General features: G+C 37.5%; 2 protein-coding genes across 4 annotated transcripts in view; both read left to right on the plus strand.

The window, feature by feature from the left end:
- The window catches only part of LOC132304242 (mRNA export factor GLE1), a 32,795-nt gene extending 20,168 nt beyond the window's left edge, over window positions 1-12,627 (plus strand). Inside the window, exons 13-16 of one of the 3 annotated variants that reach the window (XM_059801826.1) lie at window positions 1,298-1,381; window positions 7,591-7,722; window positions 11,842-11,964; window positions 12,045-12,627. In XM_059801826.1, coding sequence (XP_059657809.1) covers window positions 1,298-1,381; window positions 7,591-7,722; window positions 11,842-11,964; window positions 12,045-12,272 — 567 coding nt within the window. In that variant the 3' untranslated portion in view covers window positions 12,273-12,627. The remainder of the gene's footprint in view (window positions 1-1,297; window positions 1,382-7,590; window positions 7,723-11,841; window positions 11,965-12,044) is intronic. The other 2 variants (XM_059801828.1, XM_059801827.1) reach the window with 2 other exon arrangements.
- Window positions 12,628-15,298: 2,671 nt separating this feature from the next.
- On the plus strand, window positions 15,299-21,059 carry LOC132304243 (uncharacterized). Its single transcript, XM_059801830.1, has 5 exons — window positions 15,299-17,092; window positions 17,173-17,249; window positions 17,640-17,751; window positions 17,955-18,071; window positions 20,512-21,059. Exons 1-5 carry the CDS (start codon window positions 15,686-15,688, stop codon window positions 20,863-20,865), a joined length of 2,067 nt encoding a protein of 688 aa, XP_059657813.1. The 5' UTR covers window positions 15,299-15,685; the 3' UTR covers window positions 20,866-21,059.
- The last annotated feature ends 679 nt before the right edge of the window (window positions 21,060-21,738 follow it).

Here is a 21,738-nt window from a genome sequence, read left to right on the forward strand (position 1 = left end):
AAACTGCTTTTCAGTGACATGTGACATAAAGTATTTTTATTATTCCGTTTTTACCCTTTTAACATGCCAAAAAATGTCCCTCTTGCAATTGTTATATTAATTTCCAAATTTTGCCCTATGCAACTAATCTGCCTTTATTTTCAGTCAAATTTTGACTTGCATATATATTCACAAATATGTTTATTACTGTATGTTCATGAACATATGCATATGCCTCTATCAAATTTTGATATGCATATGTTCATGAAGATACACTAATAAACATATTTACGTGTATACATCATCTTCATCTTTTCCAAGCATAAACCAGCAAAGAAAAACCAGAAGGGCCCTTGAGCTCATTCTCTTCCATACTTGCCCTTTCCATGACAGTGCTTCACCCTGCGGAAGCCGCTGACAACAACGATGCCGAGCTCCTTAATTCCTCAACAACCCCTTCTTCATCTTCTTCTTCTCAAAAACCCAAACCCACACGATTAGTGTGACTACAAACTACAAAGCCACCCATTCTTCTCTTTCAAATGGGTCAACTCATAATCATCTTCAAAATCTTCATAAAACCCTGTTTACTGAAACCTGAACATGAACAGAGCATACCCATCTTGGTCCTCATCCTCAAGCAGCCAGTTATATACATCCCATGGGACCTGTATGTGAACCCCATCAACTTCAATCCTCTCATTGCCATCTGAATTTCCCCTTCAAATGCTTAATCTGCGAACCCTTTTGTGATCAACGCTGAAACTGAGTCTTGGATCATCATTTACTCTGCAGTCTATAGATTTATATCTTGTTTTGCCTCCAAAGTTCGCTTTTGTGGTGTATAGTTTGTTTCCTCACACTCGCTCTCTTCTCAGAACCATATTTTGGGTCTTTTCAGGCTTTTTTAGCTCTTGTTTTGGCATAAACTTCGTTGGCAGAGTCGCCAATGAGGAGGGTCATTTTGCCGGCAATGTCCATTTTTGTCATTTCCTATGTGAATATTTTTAAAAATAATGTAAGATAAACTGTAAGGATATTTAAGTCTTTGTACGAGGTTAAGGTGTCAGGAGGGGCCCCTATTTAAATACTTTATAAACTTTGGACGGGGGATTGGTTTGTTTAGGGAACATCAGGGGGTATATGTGCTATATTTTGATGCTAGAGGGGTGTTTTGTGCACTTAACCCTTATCATTAATTCGGTGAGGCTAAGCCTTCCCAAGTTTCCGTCATTCTGCATATATCAAATTAAATGTGTATTAGACTGCTGATTATTTGAAAAGGGCTGATTTCTTACAATTACTTTTATGAACCTAGGTCCCGATTGCTATGGATCTTTTGCTTGCTGAGTTGAATAGAGTTTGCATCTTTACCGTTCCAAAGTACATAAATAACTCAGAGGTACTCAATTTCAGGTCAACCTATTATTTATTGTAGCTTTTAGTAAGGGATGTCATCCAAATTAGTAAAACGTTGCTGCCCTATTTCCCTTTTCGCTGTTTTAAGTATGAATTAGCTATGGAGCATTAAAGATTGGAAGTGTCAAAAGTTTAACTCTTTTTTTTTCTCTGTCTCTTCAGTGGCTCTTCTGTTTTCTATGTTACTTTTGTTAATTGATGCTGCTGCTGTAGTTAATTTTTATTGTTATTGATGTCCCTTTCCCCCCTCCCACACACACACCGACTTACAAATGAGTTTTATTAAAAAAGAAAAACTATACAAAAAATATAGGGGGCATACCCCCAAAATACCAAGGTATAGACCAACCCCACATTAACCACCAACTAGCAAGACAATTTGTCTAAAAACAGATAACAGAGAAAAGACGTACCAATCCCACTCCGCCTCCCTAAACCATACAACCAAACTCACAGCTTTTATCACATGAGTATTACTCAAACTGCACTTGCAAGGAATCAAAGCATAAACCAAATAACTGAAGGCTCCCTGATTTGCAGCCAATTGATTCTTCCAAATATCTTCCAACTCCCACCAGTACAGCAAGAACAAAAACTCAAAGCAAAACATATCAGTCATGGGATAAGTTCTGAATTTCAAAATAATTCAGGGCCCTCTGGTCCAATACCTCCCATAACCCCATTTCCAAAAACCAGCCTCAAGAAACACCATTTACCACCAACTAGCCAAGACAAATTGTCTAAAAACAGATAACAGAGAAAAGACATACCAATCCCACTCCGCCTCCCTAAACCATACAACCAAACTCACAGCTTTTATCACATGATTATTACTCAAACTGCACTTGCAAGGAATCAAAGCATAAACCAAATAGCAGAAGGCTCCCTCATTAGCAGACAATTGATTCTACTCCCACAAGTAGAGCAAGAACAAAAACTCAAAGCAAAACATATCAGTCATGGGATAAGTTTTGAATGTCAAAAATATTCAGGGCCCTCTGGTCCAATACCTCCCATATAATCACTCTAGCACAATGAGCAGCATTACAAGGAGCTGGAATATTCATATTCTGTTTTGTAATTCTCCAAATGGTTCATAACGAAGTAGTGAAAATTTGCCTGTACAAAGTATTTTTCTGATCGTCATTCTTGAATTGATTTATAAACCATTGGAATAATTGATCAAAAGAACTAAATTGCCCCTATCTCCAGTTAAAGGCTTCAAAGATCCAACCCCACAGTTCTTGAGCAAAACCACACTTGAAAAATAAATGATTGATAAAGTCTTCATCATTCATACAGTTATGACAGATAGCAGTTAAAGTAATATCTCTCTCTTGAAGATTCAGCAGGGGAGGAATTTTGTTAACAACAATCAAACAAGCAGTGAAGCAAGCTGCTGGTCTCTCTCTATTCCACATCAGTTTATACCATTTCATCTTCTCATTGGCATGTCTACTGTTCTGCCATAAAGATTTAAAGCTGAATTGCCCATGTTTCCCACCACCTGATCTCCATCTGAATAGAGAGGGGTATTTGCAACACTATTCCAAATATGATTAACCTCAGAAGACATATGAGTAGTTCTACACCAATTACCATTCTGTATCACAGCACTCAACCAAGCAGATTTATGCAAATCCAAATCTCTGTTGAGTCTGCTCCCAAAAGTTTGCAGCAAGGATTTCCCATTCCACAACAGATCAATGAAGAGCCTCACATTTTGGCCGTTACCAATTTTGAAATTAGATCCACCAATAATGGTTTCTCTAGCTTCCAGTAAATGATTACTGAATTGAGAGAATTTAGTTTGCTTTGTACAACAACAAATAGAAGTAAAAGCAGCATTCAGAGCCATAAACCACTCAACCCACCTCCTAGTCCTTTTCTGAACAAATTCCCAGAATAAGTTCGTTTAGCATTTGAATCAATCTCCCCGAATACCAAAGCCACCTCCTCTTTAGGCAAGTCACAGAGCTCCATTTCAACAAGAGTAAAGATTCTCTACTACCCCAAACAAAAGATTTTAACTATCAATTGAGGAGCTTGTGAAAGCAGGGATTTTAACCACCTTGCACCAATAGTAGAAAAAAGATGAAATAACTGTTTTAACCAACTCTATTCTACCAGGCAAAGTTAAGCTGACAGATGACCAACTGTGAATTTTAGCAACAACTTTGTCTAATAATGGTTTACAAATCAGCATGCTTCAACTCCCTATCCACCAGAGGTAGCCCCAAATAATTCATAGGAATTGTTCCCAATTTCATGTTTAGAATTCTCATTAAACTTCTTTCTTCTGAATTGACTTGGAGAAAAAGATAATGACTTTTCTCAAAATTTGCTGACAAACCAGATAGATTTTGAAACTTTTTGAGCAGAGAAGCAATGCAATTGGCTGTATCATAGCTACCAAGATCAGATCATCAGCATAAAATGAGTGAGATAATTCAAAATTGGTTGTTTTTTTGGCAGTATGACACAACAGAAACCTCCCCACAGAAACCTCCTTTTGCACCAAAGCTGAAAATAATGCAGTGATTAAGGTAAATAGCAAGGGTGAGAGAGGGCACCCGTCTTAAACCTTTTTGAGGTTGGAAAAAGCCAGCAGGAGGGCCATTAACAAGCACAGAGAACCAAGCAGAATTCAGGCATTCTTTTATCCATCCAATCCATCTCGAGCCAAAACCATAATCTTGCAACAACTTAAACAGAAGGACCAATCTACTGAAATCACAGGCCTTCTGCAAATCTATTTTCAGAGCCATAGCTGATTTAACTCTTCTAACCCTCTAACCATTTCATTGACTATAATGACTAATGACGTTATGATGATGACATGATGTATATTACTTCCTTTAATAAAGGCACTCTGCTCTTTCCCCACCAGCAAGTTCAAAATACTACCCAGTTTGTTTGCTAATAGCTTAGGGCCCGTTTGGTATGCGTTGTGTTTTGTAGTGTTTTGTTTTAGCCTAGAACAGAACAAGTGTTTTGTAATGTGGTGTTCTGAAATGAGTACAAAACATGTTTGGCGATGAAAATTTGCGGTGAGAATTTTAGAATAGAAACATGGTAGAACATGTTTGGTAGCATTTTTTACCTTCTGAAAATATCCCTAAATTTAAAGATACGGGTTTTGATTTTTTGAACAATCTGAAATGATATGCCCATATGGGTTTGATATAGGTAATAGGTTTTGAACTTTTGATTCTTGCAGACAGATAGATAAACTGAAATATATGGGTTTTGAACTTCTGATTCTTGTAGATTTTGTAGTTTGCAGTTGCAGAGAGAGAGAGAGAGAGGGCAACTTCAGAGTTGAGAACGAGAGTAGAGCTTGATTATAAAAAGATCATAAAAAAGTGTCACCAAATACGATTTAGTTTGCAAAACAAGAATTACAGAGCTTGACTAGTTGATTTAGAAAAAAAAAATAAAACAAAACCCATACACACAAGTTAGCAGTTGCAGAGAGAGAGGGGGGCAAGCTTGAGAGTTGAGAGACAGCGGCTGAAGCTTGCGAACGGCGAACCAGAACTGGAACAGCGGGCGATGGAAACTGAAAGATACGGGTTTTGATTTTTTGAACAATCTGAAATGATATGCCGATATGGGTTTTCAACTTCACAGATCTGAAATATATGGGTTTTGAACTTCTGATTCTTGTAGATTTTGTAGTTTGCAGTTGCAGAGAGAGAGGGGGCAACTTCAGAATTGATAACTAGAATAGAGATGGAGGCGGGTTTTGAACTTCTGATTCTTGTAGATTTTGTAGTTTGCAGTTGCAGAGAGAGAGGGAGAGAGGGCAAGTTCAGAGTTGAGAATGAGAATAGAGATGGAGGCGGGTTTTGAACTTCTTATTCTTGTAGATTTTGTAGTTTGCAGTTGCAGAGAGAGAGAGAGGGCAAGTTCAGAGTTTTTTTTCGGAAATTAGGGCAAGTTCAGAGTTGAGAACGAGAATAGAGATGGAGGCGATTGGGAGGCTGAAATGATTTGCCCTACAGTGTAAAATATGTTACCCCCGCTACAGCGCAAACTGGGCCGGTCAATTTGTGGAACAAGCCAGAACACAATTTTTTTGTTCCAACTTTTGGCCCATATTTTGAAAGTGTTCTGACACTGTTGAAAGCAACACAGGCCTGTGCCAAACATGTTTTGGGCCTCAATAGTGCTACTGTAGCACTTTGGGAACAAAACCAAACACTACAAAACACAAACCAAACAGGGCCTTAGTATTCACTTTGTAGATTGTAGTACATTAAGAAATTGGCTTGAAGTCTACTGCCTTGCAACAGTTCTGCTTTTTAGGAAAAAGGCATATAAAAGATGGATTAAATGCCTTGTTCATTCTAGACTCGGAGAAAAAGTATTGAACAACACTAATTACCTCTTTGCCAACTATATTCCAGAATTGTTGGAAAAATCTGGGAGGAAATCCATCAGGACCTGGGCTTTTATCAGCCCCAAGCTGAAAAATAACATCTTTAATATTTTCTATTCTGACCATCTCCTCAAGAGCTTGAGCTTCCATTTTAGAGAGACATCTTCTAGAGAGGGATTTGAGAAGACTGATTCCACTGATTTTTTTTGTTTTTTTTTTGATAGGTACTGATGTTTACTGTAAATTTTTTAAAAATATTCAACTAACCAGTCCCTAACTGGATCTAGATCAGTAGCCCAATCACCTTGATCACTCTGAAGAGTGGTAATAGCATTCACAGCCCTGTGTTGAGCAATCTCCTGATATAATAGTTTAGAACATGTATCATTCTCTTTTAGCTAATTCTAGATTTCTGGGCCATTAAGACGTCCTCATTGAAAAGGGCACGATCCAGATCCAATTTAGCTGCATTCTCAGATTTTTACAGCTTGCTTCACATTCTGAAGCTTTTTTGAAAGGACATGCAGAGGATTTCCTACCACATTAATCTCCCAAGCCTTTTGAACCGCATCTCCAATTCCTTCCTGCATACACTAAACCTTTAAAAATTTGAAGGGTTTAGGCTTTGAAGCAATTTCATCTGTGGAGTGTATGATCAGTGCATGGTGGTCTGAGAGGCTAGCAGTAGACAATGCAAGCTTAGAATTTGGAAATTCAATACCCCAGTCAGGAGATTTTAACACCTTGTCAAGCCCATCATGTATTCTTCTACCAATTTGTTGTTTGTTGCACCAAGTCCAAGTACCATTGTCAACAGCCATATCGGATAGCCCCAAGGTAATGATGGTATTATTGAATTCATTCATAATTCTCTGAGGTATAGCCATCCCCCCTTTCTTTTCATCATGTATTCTTCTACCAATTTGTTGTTTGTTGCACCAAGTCCAAGTACCATTGTCAACAGCCATATCAGATAGGCCCAAGGTAATTATGGTATTATTGAATTCATTCTTATTTCTCTGAGGTATAGCCATCCCCCTTTCTTTTCTTCATGATATGACAGTATTCCAGTCCCCCAACAGAATCCAAGGTCTGTCAATCATATCCTGACTTTGAAGGAGGCCTCTCCATAAATTTCTTCTTTGACCCTCAGTATTATTAGCTGCACAAACTGGGGAAGCAAAGAAAGGTTTTTTTTTTTTTTTCTTTTTAAATCTTCAAGCTGAGTTACTTTAAGCAGCATAAACTGATCCCCTTCACTGATTGTTTGAACATCATATATACAAGGATTCCACCCCACTATGATTCTCCCCATTTGATGAGATGTTAGTTATTGATCCATGCCCATCTAGGATTTATTCTCCTTGTGGTAGAGCTGAATTTATGAGATTTCAATCTAGTTTCAAGCAAACACACCATATTTAAACTATTTGACTTCCTTTTGCATTTGGGGCTTATTCAGGCCCCTCATGTTCCAGCAACCTATCATGGATTTTTTTTTTTTTTGTGGGAGATTCCCACTGGACATTGTCCTGGTAACTCTATCCGAAGAACATACTACTCCCCTTCCCTTCATCTTATTTGGGGAGGAAGTAGAATTCTGTTTAGCAGCTCCATTTCGCTTTGTTTTATAAGAGAACTGTAATGAACCCCTCATTGACATTCTTAGTCATTGGAAGACCTTCTTTGCTGTTAGAATTCTCTTCACTTTTCTGCTCATCAGAGTAAGAACCACTATGTTCATATTGATTGTTACTGATGGTGTTCGTTGTTGTTGTCTGGATTTTAAACTGTTCTGGCTACTTCAGTCAGTATTTGATACAGAAGAAACTTACAAGAAAGCCATTGGTTTTCAAGAGGAAGATGGAAAGATTGAAAGCAAAGACAGATACTTAGAGCGGATGGTATCATATATGAAATTATATGGAGCTCTTGTTCAGGTTTGTCTCTCTCATACCTGCATTCTGATTTTCATTAGTTCTCTAAATTGAAGTTAAGGAGAACATATCATTATATGCTGGTATAGCAAGCATTTTATTGATTATTGTTGATGCGAAAATCCTTGCGACTCGGAACGACGGCGTTTACCTGCAAAACAAAGGGACGCCACCTCGAATGGCACCGGTGGGGTGCCAACTGAGGACCCTCCAACGATCAAGTTAGTACTTGTAATCGTATCACATAATAATTATGTAATTTCTGTTTAGGGGTTTTTTCTTGTACCTTCTTTAACGGCTTGGTGCCCTATTTATGGCTGTCGATTGGAATTAAATTGGTTCAGCCGATGTCCATGGTTGAGGTCTCCCTTATCATCCGCTTGTGCGAGATCAGAGGAGATCTGTTTGTTGCCAGATTTGTCGGGTATATGATTTACTTCTTTGACTTCCTCAAATTGTGCCAAGGTTATTCTTACCCTGTTGAACCACGTCATCTTTCATTAACATTGATAATGAAATATTCTCATTCTTATCCAATGGAAATATCATCATTCAAAAGTCGAAGAGGTCTGGCGACTGGTCAACACTTAGTTGCCTCTATCGTTAGGTCAAGGTAGGTTAGGTTTATTTTTCCTTATTAGTTGCCCCCCATTCCCAAGCTTGCTCGTCTAGCTTTGGGAATGTGAATTTTTTTTTTTTTGGGTCCTCGGCACTGCTCACTTGAACAGTAGTTTTTTTTTTTTTTTTGCCCTGGGCACTGTTCCCGCGGGTACTATTCAGTTGAACAGTATTTTTATTTTATTATTATTATTATTTTTTACCCTGGGCAATGTTCCATCGGGAAGAGTGCCCGCGGGTACTGTTCACTTGAATAGTAAATAAATTTTTTTTTTTTGCCCTGGGTAATATTCCCTTGGGTACTGTTCTTTTGGGTAATCTTCCTTTGGGTACTATTCCCTTGGGTACGCTTCCCTTGGGTAATTAATACAGATACCAAATCAAGGTTCTGTTTTGGAAGGGCACGTATTCATACCCATGATCAATGACTCTTAGTGATGTAAAACTGGATTTTTCTTTTGAAAATCCAATATACTAGTTGTAAACTTTATGGGTTTCAGTCAGCCCATCCCTTTGGCAAGGGAATAAATTTTATGAGTTTCACTCAACTCGTCACACCTTTAATAAGGGAATTAAATTTTACGAGCTTCACTTAGCTCGTTCCTTTAGTAAGGGAAGTAGGTTTTACGAGCTTCACTTAGCTCGTCCCTTTAGTAAGGGAATTATGTTTTACGAGTTTCTCTCAACTCGTCCCTTTAGTAAGGGAAGTAGGTTTTACGAGCTTCACTCAGCTCGTCCCTTTAGTAAGGGAATTAGGTTTTTTGTTAGCTTTTTGTAAAGCCCTAATTACCACATAGGTATAACATGTGAGGGAGTTACCCTCCATTTAAAACAATAAATTACCAATCAATAAACATCGTCCCTTTAAAGATGAACTTCTCAGGAACTTGTGAGGAGGATCGTTTTTTGACCTGAGCTTTGTAGGTTAAGTCCTGATCTTTGATGACCATACTTTTGTCAGTAAGGCCCTGGTCTTGGTCTCTGATGACCAGACCTGGGATGACTAGGCACTGATCTTGGATGACCGAGCCTTTATAGACTTTGGGCAATCAATTCTTAATCTTGGTTGACTAGGCCTTGGTTTCGGATAACCAAACCTTGATTTATGATAACCAAGGGTTGTACCCTTATGATCTAACTTTTGGTGTTGGAACTATTTTCTCTTTCTAGAGTCATATTTAGATCTGTTTGACCATTGATGTCTCGACCCTTTAATAAGGGAAGTAGTCGTTCTTACTCCTTTGGTAAGGGGTTTGTAATATGTTCAAGCTTCACTCAGCATGCCCTATTGATAAGGGAAATAATAATTTCAAGCTTCACTCAGCCCGTCCTTTTAATAAAGGGTTATTTTTTACAAGCTTCACCTAGCTCGCCCCTTTAATAAGGGGATGTTTTGCCCAAGCTTTATATGCCTGCCCTTTAATAAGGGAGTCAAAGTTTTTCACTTTTGTGGACTTATCTTTTATGCTTGCCTTGCTTTATGGCTTTGGTGGTAGTGACCCATCAAATTTGAAGTGCATGTGACTAAGCTTGGTTCCTGGTAGAAAAGACCATCATTGGTGCTTGATGGTTAAAAACCTCATAGGACTACCTTGGACACGGTGGACTCATTGATTGTAGAAACTTCACTGGACTTAGAGTCCTTCCCGGTGTGTAAAGACTTACCAGGTTATGGTTTCAGAGGATCGGGCACCGGTCTTGGACGACTAGTGCCCCCGAGGGGTCGCTAAAGGAGAGAGACTAGAAACCCGACTAGCTCAATGTACCAAGGTTGGTACGTTAATCTTCTAAACCTTGTCATCATATGTAGATCGACGATTGATATCGTGTGATCCACTATTCTACCCCCGATGGTGGAATCTTGGGTGATGACCCATTCTATAGACGTTTATACAGCGGACGGGGTGCCTGGTGCTGCAACAATTTACAGTTGTCTAAAAATATTAGATTGTGTTAGAAATGATTACTGAAAATTAACTTGTAATGAATTATCAATCCAAAATTCTGCATAATCTGAAGTCGATAGGCAATTCCTGCAAGGGAAAAGAGATGACGATTGTCGTTTGGTAAGTGGAGGCTTGGTGTCCAGCGATTGGCTTGATGCCTAGTGGATGGGGGCGTGGTACCCAACGGCTGACAGATGATGGTCTGGTGGCCAGTACCTCATTGGGTTCAATGATCGCCCTTAACTTAGGAACTTCATTGGGAATACAGACCTCATTGGACATGGGATCTTGAGGGACATTGGACCTCCTTGGACCTGAAGGCCTCGATACATTCTTGGGTGTAGAAGGCCACCCTGATTGCACGAAGGGACGGAGTAATGAGACTCCGTTGCTAGAGACATCCTCAGTGGTAGAGGCTTTACTAGTAGGTAGAGACCCCCCTGTTAGTAGTGATCTTCTTGATGGGTGGAGACCTACTCATTTATGTAGGCGCAAAAGGACCATGTCTTAGTCTTCAACGATCAGGCCTTAGTAGTTGGCTGCTACCAGATATGAGATAGAGTTTGGTCTTAGACGACCAAACCTTAGTAGTGAGGGGACCAAGCATCGCTAGATGGAAAACACCACATTGGATTGCCTGGGTCGACGTGCCAAATTTTGATTATTGTCATCGTACACTGGGTGGCATCACGCAACCCACCGTTTTGCCCCCAATATGATGGACAGGTAATCATGACGTAGAGACCCGTCCTTATATAAGAACATGGAAACCTGTTGTCAACTAATGACTTTGGGATGGTTTCCATGATCGGAAACTTTCGTCTTGCCGTCCGAGCCAAGTCGCGTCAGGATTATTATTTCTTCAGAGAACTAATCGTTCCCACAGACGGCGCCAGTTGTTGATGCGAAAATTCTCGCGACTCGGACCGACGACATTTACCTGCAAAATAAAGGGACGTTACCTCGAATGGCACCGGTGGGGTGCCAGCTGAGGACCCTCCGACGATCAAGTTAGTACTTGTAATCGTATCACATAATAATTATATAATTTTTGTTTAGGGTTTTTTCTCGTACCTTCTTTAACGGCTTGGTGCCCTATTTATGGCTGTTGATTGGAATCAAATTGGTTCAGCCAATGTTGATGGTTGAGGTCTCCCTTATCATCCGCTTGTGCGAGATCAGAGGAGATCCGTTTGTTGCCAGATTTGTCGGGGATGTGATTTACTCCTTTGACTTCCTCAAATTGTGCCAAGGTTGTCCTTACCCTGTTGAAACACGTCATCTTTCATTATTCTTAATAATGAAATATTATCATTCTTATCCAATGGAAATATCATCTTTCGAAAGTCGAAGAGGTCTGGTGGCTGGTCAACACTTAGTTGCCTCTATCGTTAGGTCAAGGTAGGTTAGGTTTATTTTTCCCTATCAATTACGAAAAAGGCAAAACAGTTAATTTTGCCAATTTTCTTACTCCGTACTTGAAAAAAAGAAATAAATTAAATAAACAATTGCCAATCTTCAGTTTTTTCTAGTTCCTAAAAAACACTTGTTATGGCAGACACAAGCTGGGGGCGTCCAAAATTTGCATGGTCTGGAAGAAGGTTGGGCATGGCTTGCAAGATTCTTGAATGCTCTCCCTGCAAATCTATACACTGGAATCGCACTGCATACGTTCCTCGAAGTAAGTTGATACTTAAAATTGTCTTTGTACACTTTTAAACTCAGTACAATATTATGCCTAGGAGTTATTTTTCTTCCCAGATGGCAGGGTTTGCTCTCTACAGAAAGTACAAATCTCAGTTCAAGAAGTTACTGAACATCATTTCGCGTGACTTCTTAAACGCACTAAAAGAACGTGGTGGAGAAGACACAAAGATTAATAAAGTCATCACAAATATTCAGAATTACATAGAATCAAACCAGTGCCGGGAGGAACCAGAAGGATGGCGCCTGGAGAGCTCTTTGTTATCGAAGTCTATTGCTCCCTAACCAGAGTATCAGGAGCAGTATTATCACCAGGGGAATCGGCGTTACTAGAGTACCAAGAGCAGTATTATCGCCAGGGGAATCGGCATTACTAGAGTATCAGGAGCAGTATTATCGCCATATGAAATCTTTGCGGGTTAGATTATTGTATTCATCTTTATGTACGCTGCATATAATCAAAGAAAAAGGCATGTCCACGGGATATAACATTCCGATTTCTGCCTAATAGAATTCATTGTTTAAGTTGAACTGAGTTGTTTCTTGATTCTGGTTCTTATATGGAGAATGTAAAGGATGTATGGTTTGGAATTAGTCCCAGAATTGCCTGGGCAGTTTTGTAAGTTCAATCTGTTTTGTGTGTGTGTGTTTTTTTTTCTTTTTTTTTTTTCCTTTTTTTTTTATGACTAGAAGTTTCGCCTCTTGGATCTTGACAAAACTAAGCAATCAAAATGGCATTGCTGGAAAGTTGGGGTCTTTCAACTTTGAGAAACAACCCTACACCTGAAGCCAAAAGATGTCTACTTCTTTGAAGCAAAAAGTGTACTCAAGCAATATCTATATATATATATATAGAAGTAAATTGGCTTTTGCACCTATGTGGGTATATTATTAATTTCAAAACATAATTTACAGATGGAAAATAAAATAAGTACAGTAAGTAAATTTATTTATTTTTGGTACCAAGGCTCAAGTTGATCTAGGTTTGGGTTATCAATGTAATAAAGGGTTTGCTTGGTTTATAACTCTGAAAACAGTTCTTAATAACTCATAAAACAGAGAATTATAAAAGGTAATTATCTGAAAATAGTCACTTTTTTTTTTTTTTTTTTCTAAAAAAAAAGAAGGTAAAATAGCCCTCTTTGAAATTGAGTTTTCGGAAAATTGAATTAAACAACGAGCTTTCCTTTTTCTATGGATGTTGCTTTGTTAATTTTATTTATCATATAAAAAACTCATTCCTTTTTTTCAAAATGTCAAATTATTGTTTCAGTATATTCAAGAATCTAAAAAGTGCTAACTCGTTAATGGAATATGCTTATGCATTTTTCATTTTGAAACCCCAATATTAATGGGACAGATGCATCCATGTAATTTTATGGACGAATAATAGAAAGTGTCATATTGATTGTAATTCTATCATTTTTTTAATATTTATTGAGAAAAACAAAGTGTAATACCTTATAAAAATAAATAAATTTATCGATTAGTTTTTGTTATCTACATAAGTGAGTCGCTGAGTCTTGATCTCTTGTGGTAAAAAAAAACGCACATATATTTACGTTGATCCTGTAAAGATTGAAACTTTGGACATCTTATCTTGAAAGATGAAGTGTCAGTGTGGTGGTGGGTGTTAGACATTGATGTCTTTTTGTGAGAAACTTCAAGGGATGTGATTGCTTCACAAATGCGTTTCCCTTACTCCGACTAAATCCATCTAAAAAAAATAGACCACAAAACAAAAGAGAGCACTTTTATGGGATAGTCGGCCCCACCAAAAACTTCAATCATGCCGTTCCATAAAAAATTTGTGTTTTTATTATATATATATATATACACACATAGGGTTTAATACACTTATCTCCCCTATTTCTGAATAATTACAATTACATCCCTTTCGAAACATTAGTTATACCTGTAACAAATCGACTTAGGAATGACAAATTCCCCATTCTTGGCGGGTTCCACCCCGTTTAGGGTGTGTTTAGAAACCGATAAGGGATGGGGGTAATTTTTTAAACCCGACAGGGACGGGGACAAGAATAGGGTAAATCTGCCAATTTAGGATGTATATTTACTAAAATACCCTTATATAATTATGATATATTACTAAATTATAGTAAGTATATAAAAACATACTTCTAAAAATAAGTAAAATTATTTCTAAAAAAAATTATAGTGTATATTAAACAAGGACGGGGATTGTGGGGCGGGGATGGGGAATGGAGAGCGGGGGCGGGTAAAGGGATTGAAGTGAAATTTTAAATGTGGATGGGACGGGGATAGGGATGAAAAAAATTACCGGGGATGGGGAATGAGATCCCCGCCCCCGTTGCCATCCCTACACATACCTAGTTTCATGATTAACGTTGATGTAACAAGTTTTTTTTTTAGCTTTATATGATAAATATGTCTTTTAAATGTTTTTTTTAGCTTAATATGATAAATATGTCTTTTAAATTATTGTGAAGATACTTTTGTTCAATACTTATGGTGTGAAAAGATAATTATATTTTTAACCCACGACACTTCTGTAAATCTAATTTTCTCTAGTGATGGGTATAATTATCTTTTCACACAACATATATTAGATAAATGTGTTTTTACAATAATTGAAAGGGCATTTTTAAGCTAAAAAACGTTATCACTGCCATCTTTTGACCTTTAGTAAAACTTATGGCCAGGGTGATCGGATCACATTGGATTGGATTCAATCCGTTATACGTATTTGGCTTTGCAAAGACTAACAATGCAACCTATCTTCTTCTTATGTTTTCATAATTCAAAAAAAAAAAAAAAAAAAATTATTATATAAAAAATTTCTACTAATTTGATTATTTAGATTATTCAATTCCAAAGTTAGATTATTTAGGCAAAAAAAATAATATAAATTATATATATATATATATTAAAAGCCACTAGAAATTACTGTATTATTAATTTTTCTTTACATACTTAATTTTTCTTTACGGAGACTTAAGTCCTTTACAATTACAACTTCAAAGAATTAAAGAAATATATATATATTATTTGTATATATTAAATTTTAACTAATAGGATCCGATCAGTTATACTGATTGATTTAATATTTTCAGGCCCTAATTTTTTTAACTGAATCCATAACTGAACCATTGGCTAAAAAAGCTCTGGATATTAAGAGTTAATTTGTTAAACACATGTAACTAGAAGGGAGGTGACTGTAATTATTTTAAATATAAGGAATGTAAGCATAATAATTCCTAATTAGAGGGGAATTAAGTTACTTGTATATTTTAGATAGACTGGTTGGTAGCTTTTGTTCTTTCCCTCTGCTCTCTCTCTCTCTCTCTCTCTCTCTCTCTCTCTTTCTTTTCGTGCTCGGACTTCTCAGAGGTACGATTTCGTATCGCCATTTTTGCTTGCCCAAGTTAACAATCAATATCCCAAAATCCAATACCTAAAAAGCAATCTCAATTAATTATTATTCGATTACTGAATTTCGATTCTCCGATCATAATCCTTTGAAGTTTTCCGATTACAACTAATCACTGCTTCGCTTCCTTTCCATCCATACCTAGGGTTTATATTGCCTCATTCACAAATCAATTTCACAAATCTCTTATCAGTTTGATTTTTCCTTTGATTATAATCTCTACATAATAGTGAGTTTTAGTTGTTGTGTTTGGGTATATATATATATAATATAATATATATATGTAATGGCGAGCGCCGGCGACGAAGACAACGACGCCGTATTGAGCGACGTGGAAGCCGACGATCCGGTGCCGGTTGTGATCAAGAGTCTCCCTCCGCTGGAAGATGTTACCGTGGAGAGATTTCGAGAGGCTCTCGCGGAGCTCGATCGGGAGAGGCAAGCTCGCGAGGCGGCCGAGAATTCGAGATCGGAATTGCAAACGACGTTCAATCGGTTGAAGGCTCTCGCTCACGAAGCGATCAAGAAGCGTGAGGAAGCGTTGCGCGAGAAAGAAGAAGCTTCGAGATCGAACGAGGCGTTATCGGCCGAATTAGCCGAAGCCGTTCGAGTGAAAGACGATGTTTTGAAGCAGAGGGACGAGTTGGCGAGGCAATTCGATGAAGCAGTGAAGGCAAAGGACTCGTCGAGATCGGAGATTGAAACTGCGGCTCAGATGTTAGTTACCGGAATTGAGAAGATCTCTGGGAAGGTGATTAACTTCAAGAATTTCAACGCTGGTGGATTGCCGAGGTCACAGAAGTACACTGGATTGCCAGCAATCGCTTATGGAGTTATTAAGAGAACAAATGAGATTGTTGAGGAGCTTCTAAGGCAGATTGATTCTACTGCAAAGTCGAGGAACGAAGCACGGGATCAGATGGAGCAGAGGAATTATGAGATTGCTATTGAAGTTTCTCAGCTTGAAGCCACGATTAGTGGGCTGAGAGAAGAGGTTGTGAAGAAAACTTCTGTTGTAGAGAGTTTAGAGAAATCTATAGCTGAAAAGGATGATAAGGTGTCTGAGATGGAAAGAGGGATGTCAGATAAATTAAATACGGCTGAGAGTGAGTTGACTGAGCTGAGGCGGTTAATCAGAGAGTATGATGATAAGTTGAGGGACTTGGAATCGAAAATGGACTTGCAAAGGCCGTTACTTGTTGATCAGTTGAATTATGTATCGAAAATTCATGACCAGATTGATAATGTTATTAAAATAATTGATGCTAATAAACTAGACCAGTCGGAGTTGTCAGAGTCCTTATTTCTCCCTCGAGAAACAGACATGGAGGAGAATATGCGTGCATCTTTGGCTGGGATGGAATCTATATATGAATTGACCAGAATTGTTGTTGAAAAGAGCCAGGATTTAGTAGAGGAGAGGAATCATGAAGTTAAAAGCTTAAATGATATGGTCTCTCGATTGGTGAAGGAGAAAGAACATGTTGGGTCGTTACTCAGAAGTGCTTTGTCAAAAAGGATATCAGCCGATCTGTCTTCCAAAACAAATGAATTGTTTAAAGTTGCAGAAAATGGATTAAGAGAGGCTGGGATAGATTTTACATTTAGCAATCATCTTGGGGATGAAAAAGGTCCAGCTTCGATTGATAAAGCAGGTGCTCTGGAGACAGAGGAAGATGAAATATATACCTTGGTAAGTGTTTCAAAGTGTGAAATTGTGTTTCGAACTCTCATTTTATCTTCCTTGTCTTAGAATCAGTACAACTTATGCAGGCTGGTGCTTTGGAGAATATTATTAAACAATCCCAACTTGAGATTATTGAGCTGCAGCATTCTGTAGAGGAGCTAAGGTACTTCTTTTACACCATATTTTTTCTTAAACATTGTTTGGTTTTATGACCTAGTATGTGTGTTGCTTATATCTTACTGTGAAGTTATACTATAGAATGGTTAAGATTGTCATTTAATAAAAAAAATTGACCCCTCATTTAAGAAATTATTTTAAAGAGAGTTTTAATTGGAAACCTCAAAATTTCAATATTATATGATTTCAATATTATATGCTTTGATAATGTAGTAGCTTGATCATGTTATGATGTTGCTTTAAGCATCCATTATAAAATGGGGCTTCCAGGCATGAATCTGCATGTTATTCGGTTGTTTGGAGCTTTACTTTATAGTAGCATATAATGTGCTAACTAGCAATCACTCTGATTTACATACTACTGTACTGGATTAAGGGCAGAGGCAAGTTTACTTAAAGAGAATGTCGAAGCTCAAGCCAAGGAGCTCAGCCATAGGAAGCAACAAATAGAGGAACTCGAAGAGAAGGAGAGAGTGGCAAATGAAAATGTAAATTACTAAAACCTATCTTTCAGCTTTGACATTTGGTACTTTATAATTCCTCTTCTATTAAGTTGGTTTTCAGTGACATCTGAAGGTTTCTAGGCTGATTTTTAATTACATAATATAACATGAATGCAAATTTAATCCAGGTAGACTTGGCATAGGGCATACTTCATTTTTTCTCATTGGTTATTTACCTCATTTACTAGGTTGAAGGACTTATGATGGACATTGCTTCTGCTGAAGAAGAAATTACAAGATGGAAAGTGGCAGCACAGCAAGAAGCTGATGCTGGCAAAGCTGTTGAACAAGATTTTCTAGCACAGGTATGCTCAAATATGAGTGGTTTTTCTTCTGTGCAATCAGTTTCTTTGTCTTCTGTACTTGTTAATCTGCTTTTTGAATTTGTATTGTTGGACTTGGTTTCCAGAGCCTTGATTTTTTCACGATGAACTCTTCCAAAATTTATTGATACTCATGTCTTAATCTCAGAATTTAAGGAATTGGATATTTAATGCTTTAATATATTTTATTGAATTTACCACAAAAAATTATTTGTATGAATGCTGAATTTTATGTTGAAATTTAAGTCTGATAAGTAAGAAAAGTTCAATAAATTTACTTTTTATTACTTTTAAAGCTAAAAATGCACTTAAAGAAACATGAAAGTTATGCTAATTGGACTTGACAAATGAGTTTGTTATGATGTACAAATGGAAAAAGTGCAAATAATCAAAGAAAGATACTTTCTCTGAGTATTATAGCCACCAATCAAGTACATTGTGTAGTATATATATACTTCTCTAAAAAGAAAAATTAATAGAATTGATTTTTATGTAATTGAGGAATTTTTTTCTTCTTAATACATTTATCTATATGGTACTCTCAAAATCATGAAAAACACATGATAATTTAGGTTATTTAGTAATCCACCTTTTGAAACTCGCAACTTTTACTTGATTACATCTACAAGATTAAAAATCTCTTTTACTGTACTTTAGGTAAAATATTTCTTTGTAATCTAAATTTGTAAAACAAAACTTAACAGCATCCCTTACTTATGGTCTCTGTCACAGTTTTTCACCAACTGTTTAATCTGCGTTTTGCTTTTGATAAGGCTGAAAATTTTACTATATTTGGTCTTTTTTGGTTTGAAGGGCTCACGCAAGTATTCATGTGGTTCAATTTAAATGAGATGAATCTCCTGGTTGTGTTAGGGACAATGACAAGGTCATGGCATGTATTGGCTGACATGCAACTGTGCTATGTTTATTACAGAATGTCAAAATCAACAGCACTTTTCACCACGTGCAATAATACTTGTTTTGATTTCCTGAAAGCAAAGTCAATTTCATCCTAGTATTTGAACACTAATGGAGATTGAAGGCAGCATCAACTATAATTGGTTTCTCATTGTGCTACTGCCTCATTAATGGCTTCATGAAGCACTGATGGAGTGAAAATATGAACCCTAAAACCATAAGCATTAATTTGCACTCATCCCAAATCCTACCCTTTTTACGCATATTTTCTGACCTCTGTTGCTTGCTATTGGTGAATTGGTTATTCTGGAGAAGTTCCTGGTTGATATAAGGAATGAAGCATATAGATATCCGCTGTCATGAAAGAATATAAATTATTTGCCTCATATGCCCAGCATCAAGTAAATGTAAAAAAACCTGGAAGTCTCACTTTCTTCCTAAGTAGGAAAGGATCTTAGGTCCGTGGATCCAGCCTCAGGGCATGCCTCGTCTTCTTCCTCTTCAAGGATGATTAGAGGCGCTTCTCCTTTATTGAACGTTACTCCTCTGGCCATATCCTTCACGAGTACGTCGTCTGGTTGCCCCTTTGAACGATTTGCATGATGAGATGCAGTTGCTCACCTTGTGTTGGAATAAGGGGGTTGGAGGACCTCACTATAGATAGGCAAAAATAGAAGTAAGGGAAGTATAGCCCATAAGCTCGAATACTTGTAAATTCAAGAACCAGAAGAAGAGAAGTGGTCAAAGCATGTAATATGTGACAGCGTAGGTCTCCTGCTGATTGGCAAGGTGGCATAGTTGAATAGGTGGATCCGAGTGTAGGGTCCAGCTCCGTCCACTACAACACTGTAGCCAAAAAGCAGAGGACCAGACTTGTAAACCCCCGTATTTGGAGTAGGCTTTTTTCCAACACCCCGAGGTAACATTGCCTCTGGTTAAGCTCCTAAAACCCCTGAACTACGTATGAAGTCAAGACCGTGCCATCCTTGGCTTATGAAGTGAAGCCTTTTCCCATTTGATCCCATTACCCAGTTTGGTTTGGGGACTTTTGAGCATTGGAATTATAAAATTTGGTAGTTTGCATTCTTGTTGGAAAGAGTGTGGAGGAAGTCGAAGAACTGAATATAGAGTACAGAAGGAAATGTTTGTTTTCCTCCTAGAACTATTTTGACCATTTTGGGAATGTTGTAAGTTACCTGGGAATAATTTATCAAATTTGGGGTTTTTGTGTTGACAATTTAGATTATCCCTTTACAAGGTATACCTCCAGGTTTTGTTTGTTTGATGAAAATTAGAGGGAAAATGTAGAATTCTCAGAAATAAATATGAAAAATCATGTAACAACATTTATTTGGCTTGATTGTAGTATGTTGGAACTTAATGTACAAGAATTATGATAGATATACATGTATATGGTACATAAATTTTCCCACTTCCTCTTTCTATTGGTTTCCTGAATTTCAATCTTGATTGAAACATTTGCTCTTCTTAATGGCACTTGCAGTTGTCAACCATACGCCAGGAACTTGACGAGGCAAAGCAATCTGCGATGGAGTCGGAGAAAAAGCTCAAGTTTAAAGAAGAAACAGCAGCTGCTGCAATGGCAGCAAGAGATGCTGCTGAGAAATCATTGAGATTGGCAGACTCGAGGGCGTCCAGGCTGAGGGAGAGGGTTGAGGAGCTGACGCATCAGCTCGAGGAGCTCGATACTCGACAAAACTCAAGAAATAGCCAAAATGGCCCTAGATATGTCTGCTGGCCATGGCAATGGCTCGGGTTGAACTTTGTAGGTGTACCCCGGTCCGACACGCAGCAAGAACCAAGGAATGAAATGGAGCTTTCTGAACCCCTTCTCTGAAATATACTCTCTTTAGTTTCTTCTTTCCAACCTTTGTGTATTTATTGTAGCTTGTAGCACATTCATTCTTCAAGGCAAAGTCCATTAATCTTATTAGCTAATTGTACAAACACAAGCATGTTTTAGAGCCTCAGAGTCTTATGACAAATTTTCTGTTTTTTCTCACTATGAAATATGATTGTATTTTCTAGTCATATTTGAATGTGAGTAATTTACTGTTTCTATAGATGGGGACTCCTTTCTTATGGACAATTTTCCTTGGAAACAATATAAAACTGTCACCACATTGTGTGAAAAAAGGTTTCTTGAGAAAGAGGTAAATTTAAATGATTCTGCAATATTGAAGATAAAAAATTGCAGCATGATTTGAGCACACTTCTAAAATATTGTCAATTTTTTTTTGGGAATACTTCTTTCTCTTTCTTTGTTATCTAAAAGGAAAATGATTTGTAGTCGGATCATAGTTTCATTAATATCATATGTAATAAATTTAATTCGAATGGTTCATCGTGGGTGGGGTGGGGTGTGAATCTCTACAGACGGACACATTCTTTATTAGGACGGAACTGTATGCACTTGCCAAAATTGTAAAAAGGTAGAGACATATTGACCCAAAATTGTGATCAAGTTAGATGCATCATGCAATGGAAACATAAAGTCATAAACCAAAATAGCACGAATCATGCTCCCTCTCTCCCTTTATTTTTTTATTTTATTTTATTTTTCCTGAAAATTTTCCGTTCTTTCTCTACCAACATCTAGAAAAGCTGGGATTTTTATTTATTTTTCATTCCCGCGAGCATTTTCTGTACATCCAAACATGGCCTAATTAAATTTCTTGGTAAGAATTACAGCAAAAAAAAAAAAAAAAAA

Source organism: Cornus florida, unplaced genomic scaffold, assembly GCF_030987335.1.
Source record: "Cornus florida cultivar Cherokee Brave unplaced genomic scaffold, ASM3098733v1 CherokeeBrave_3.0.0_Hap2_Chr04, whole genome shotgun sequence".
NCBI lineage: Eukaryota > Viridiplantae > Streptophyta > Magnoliopsida > Cornales > Cornaceae > Cornus > Cornus florida.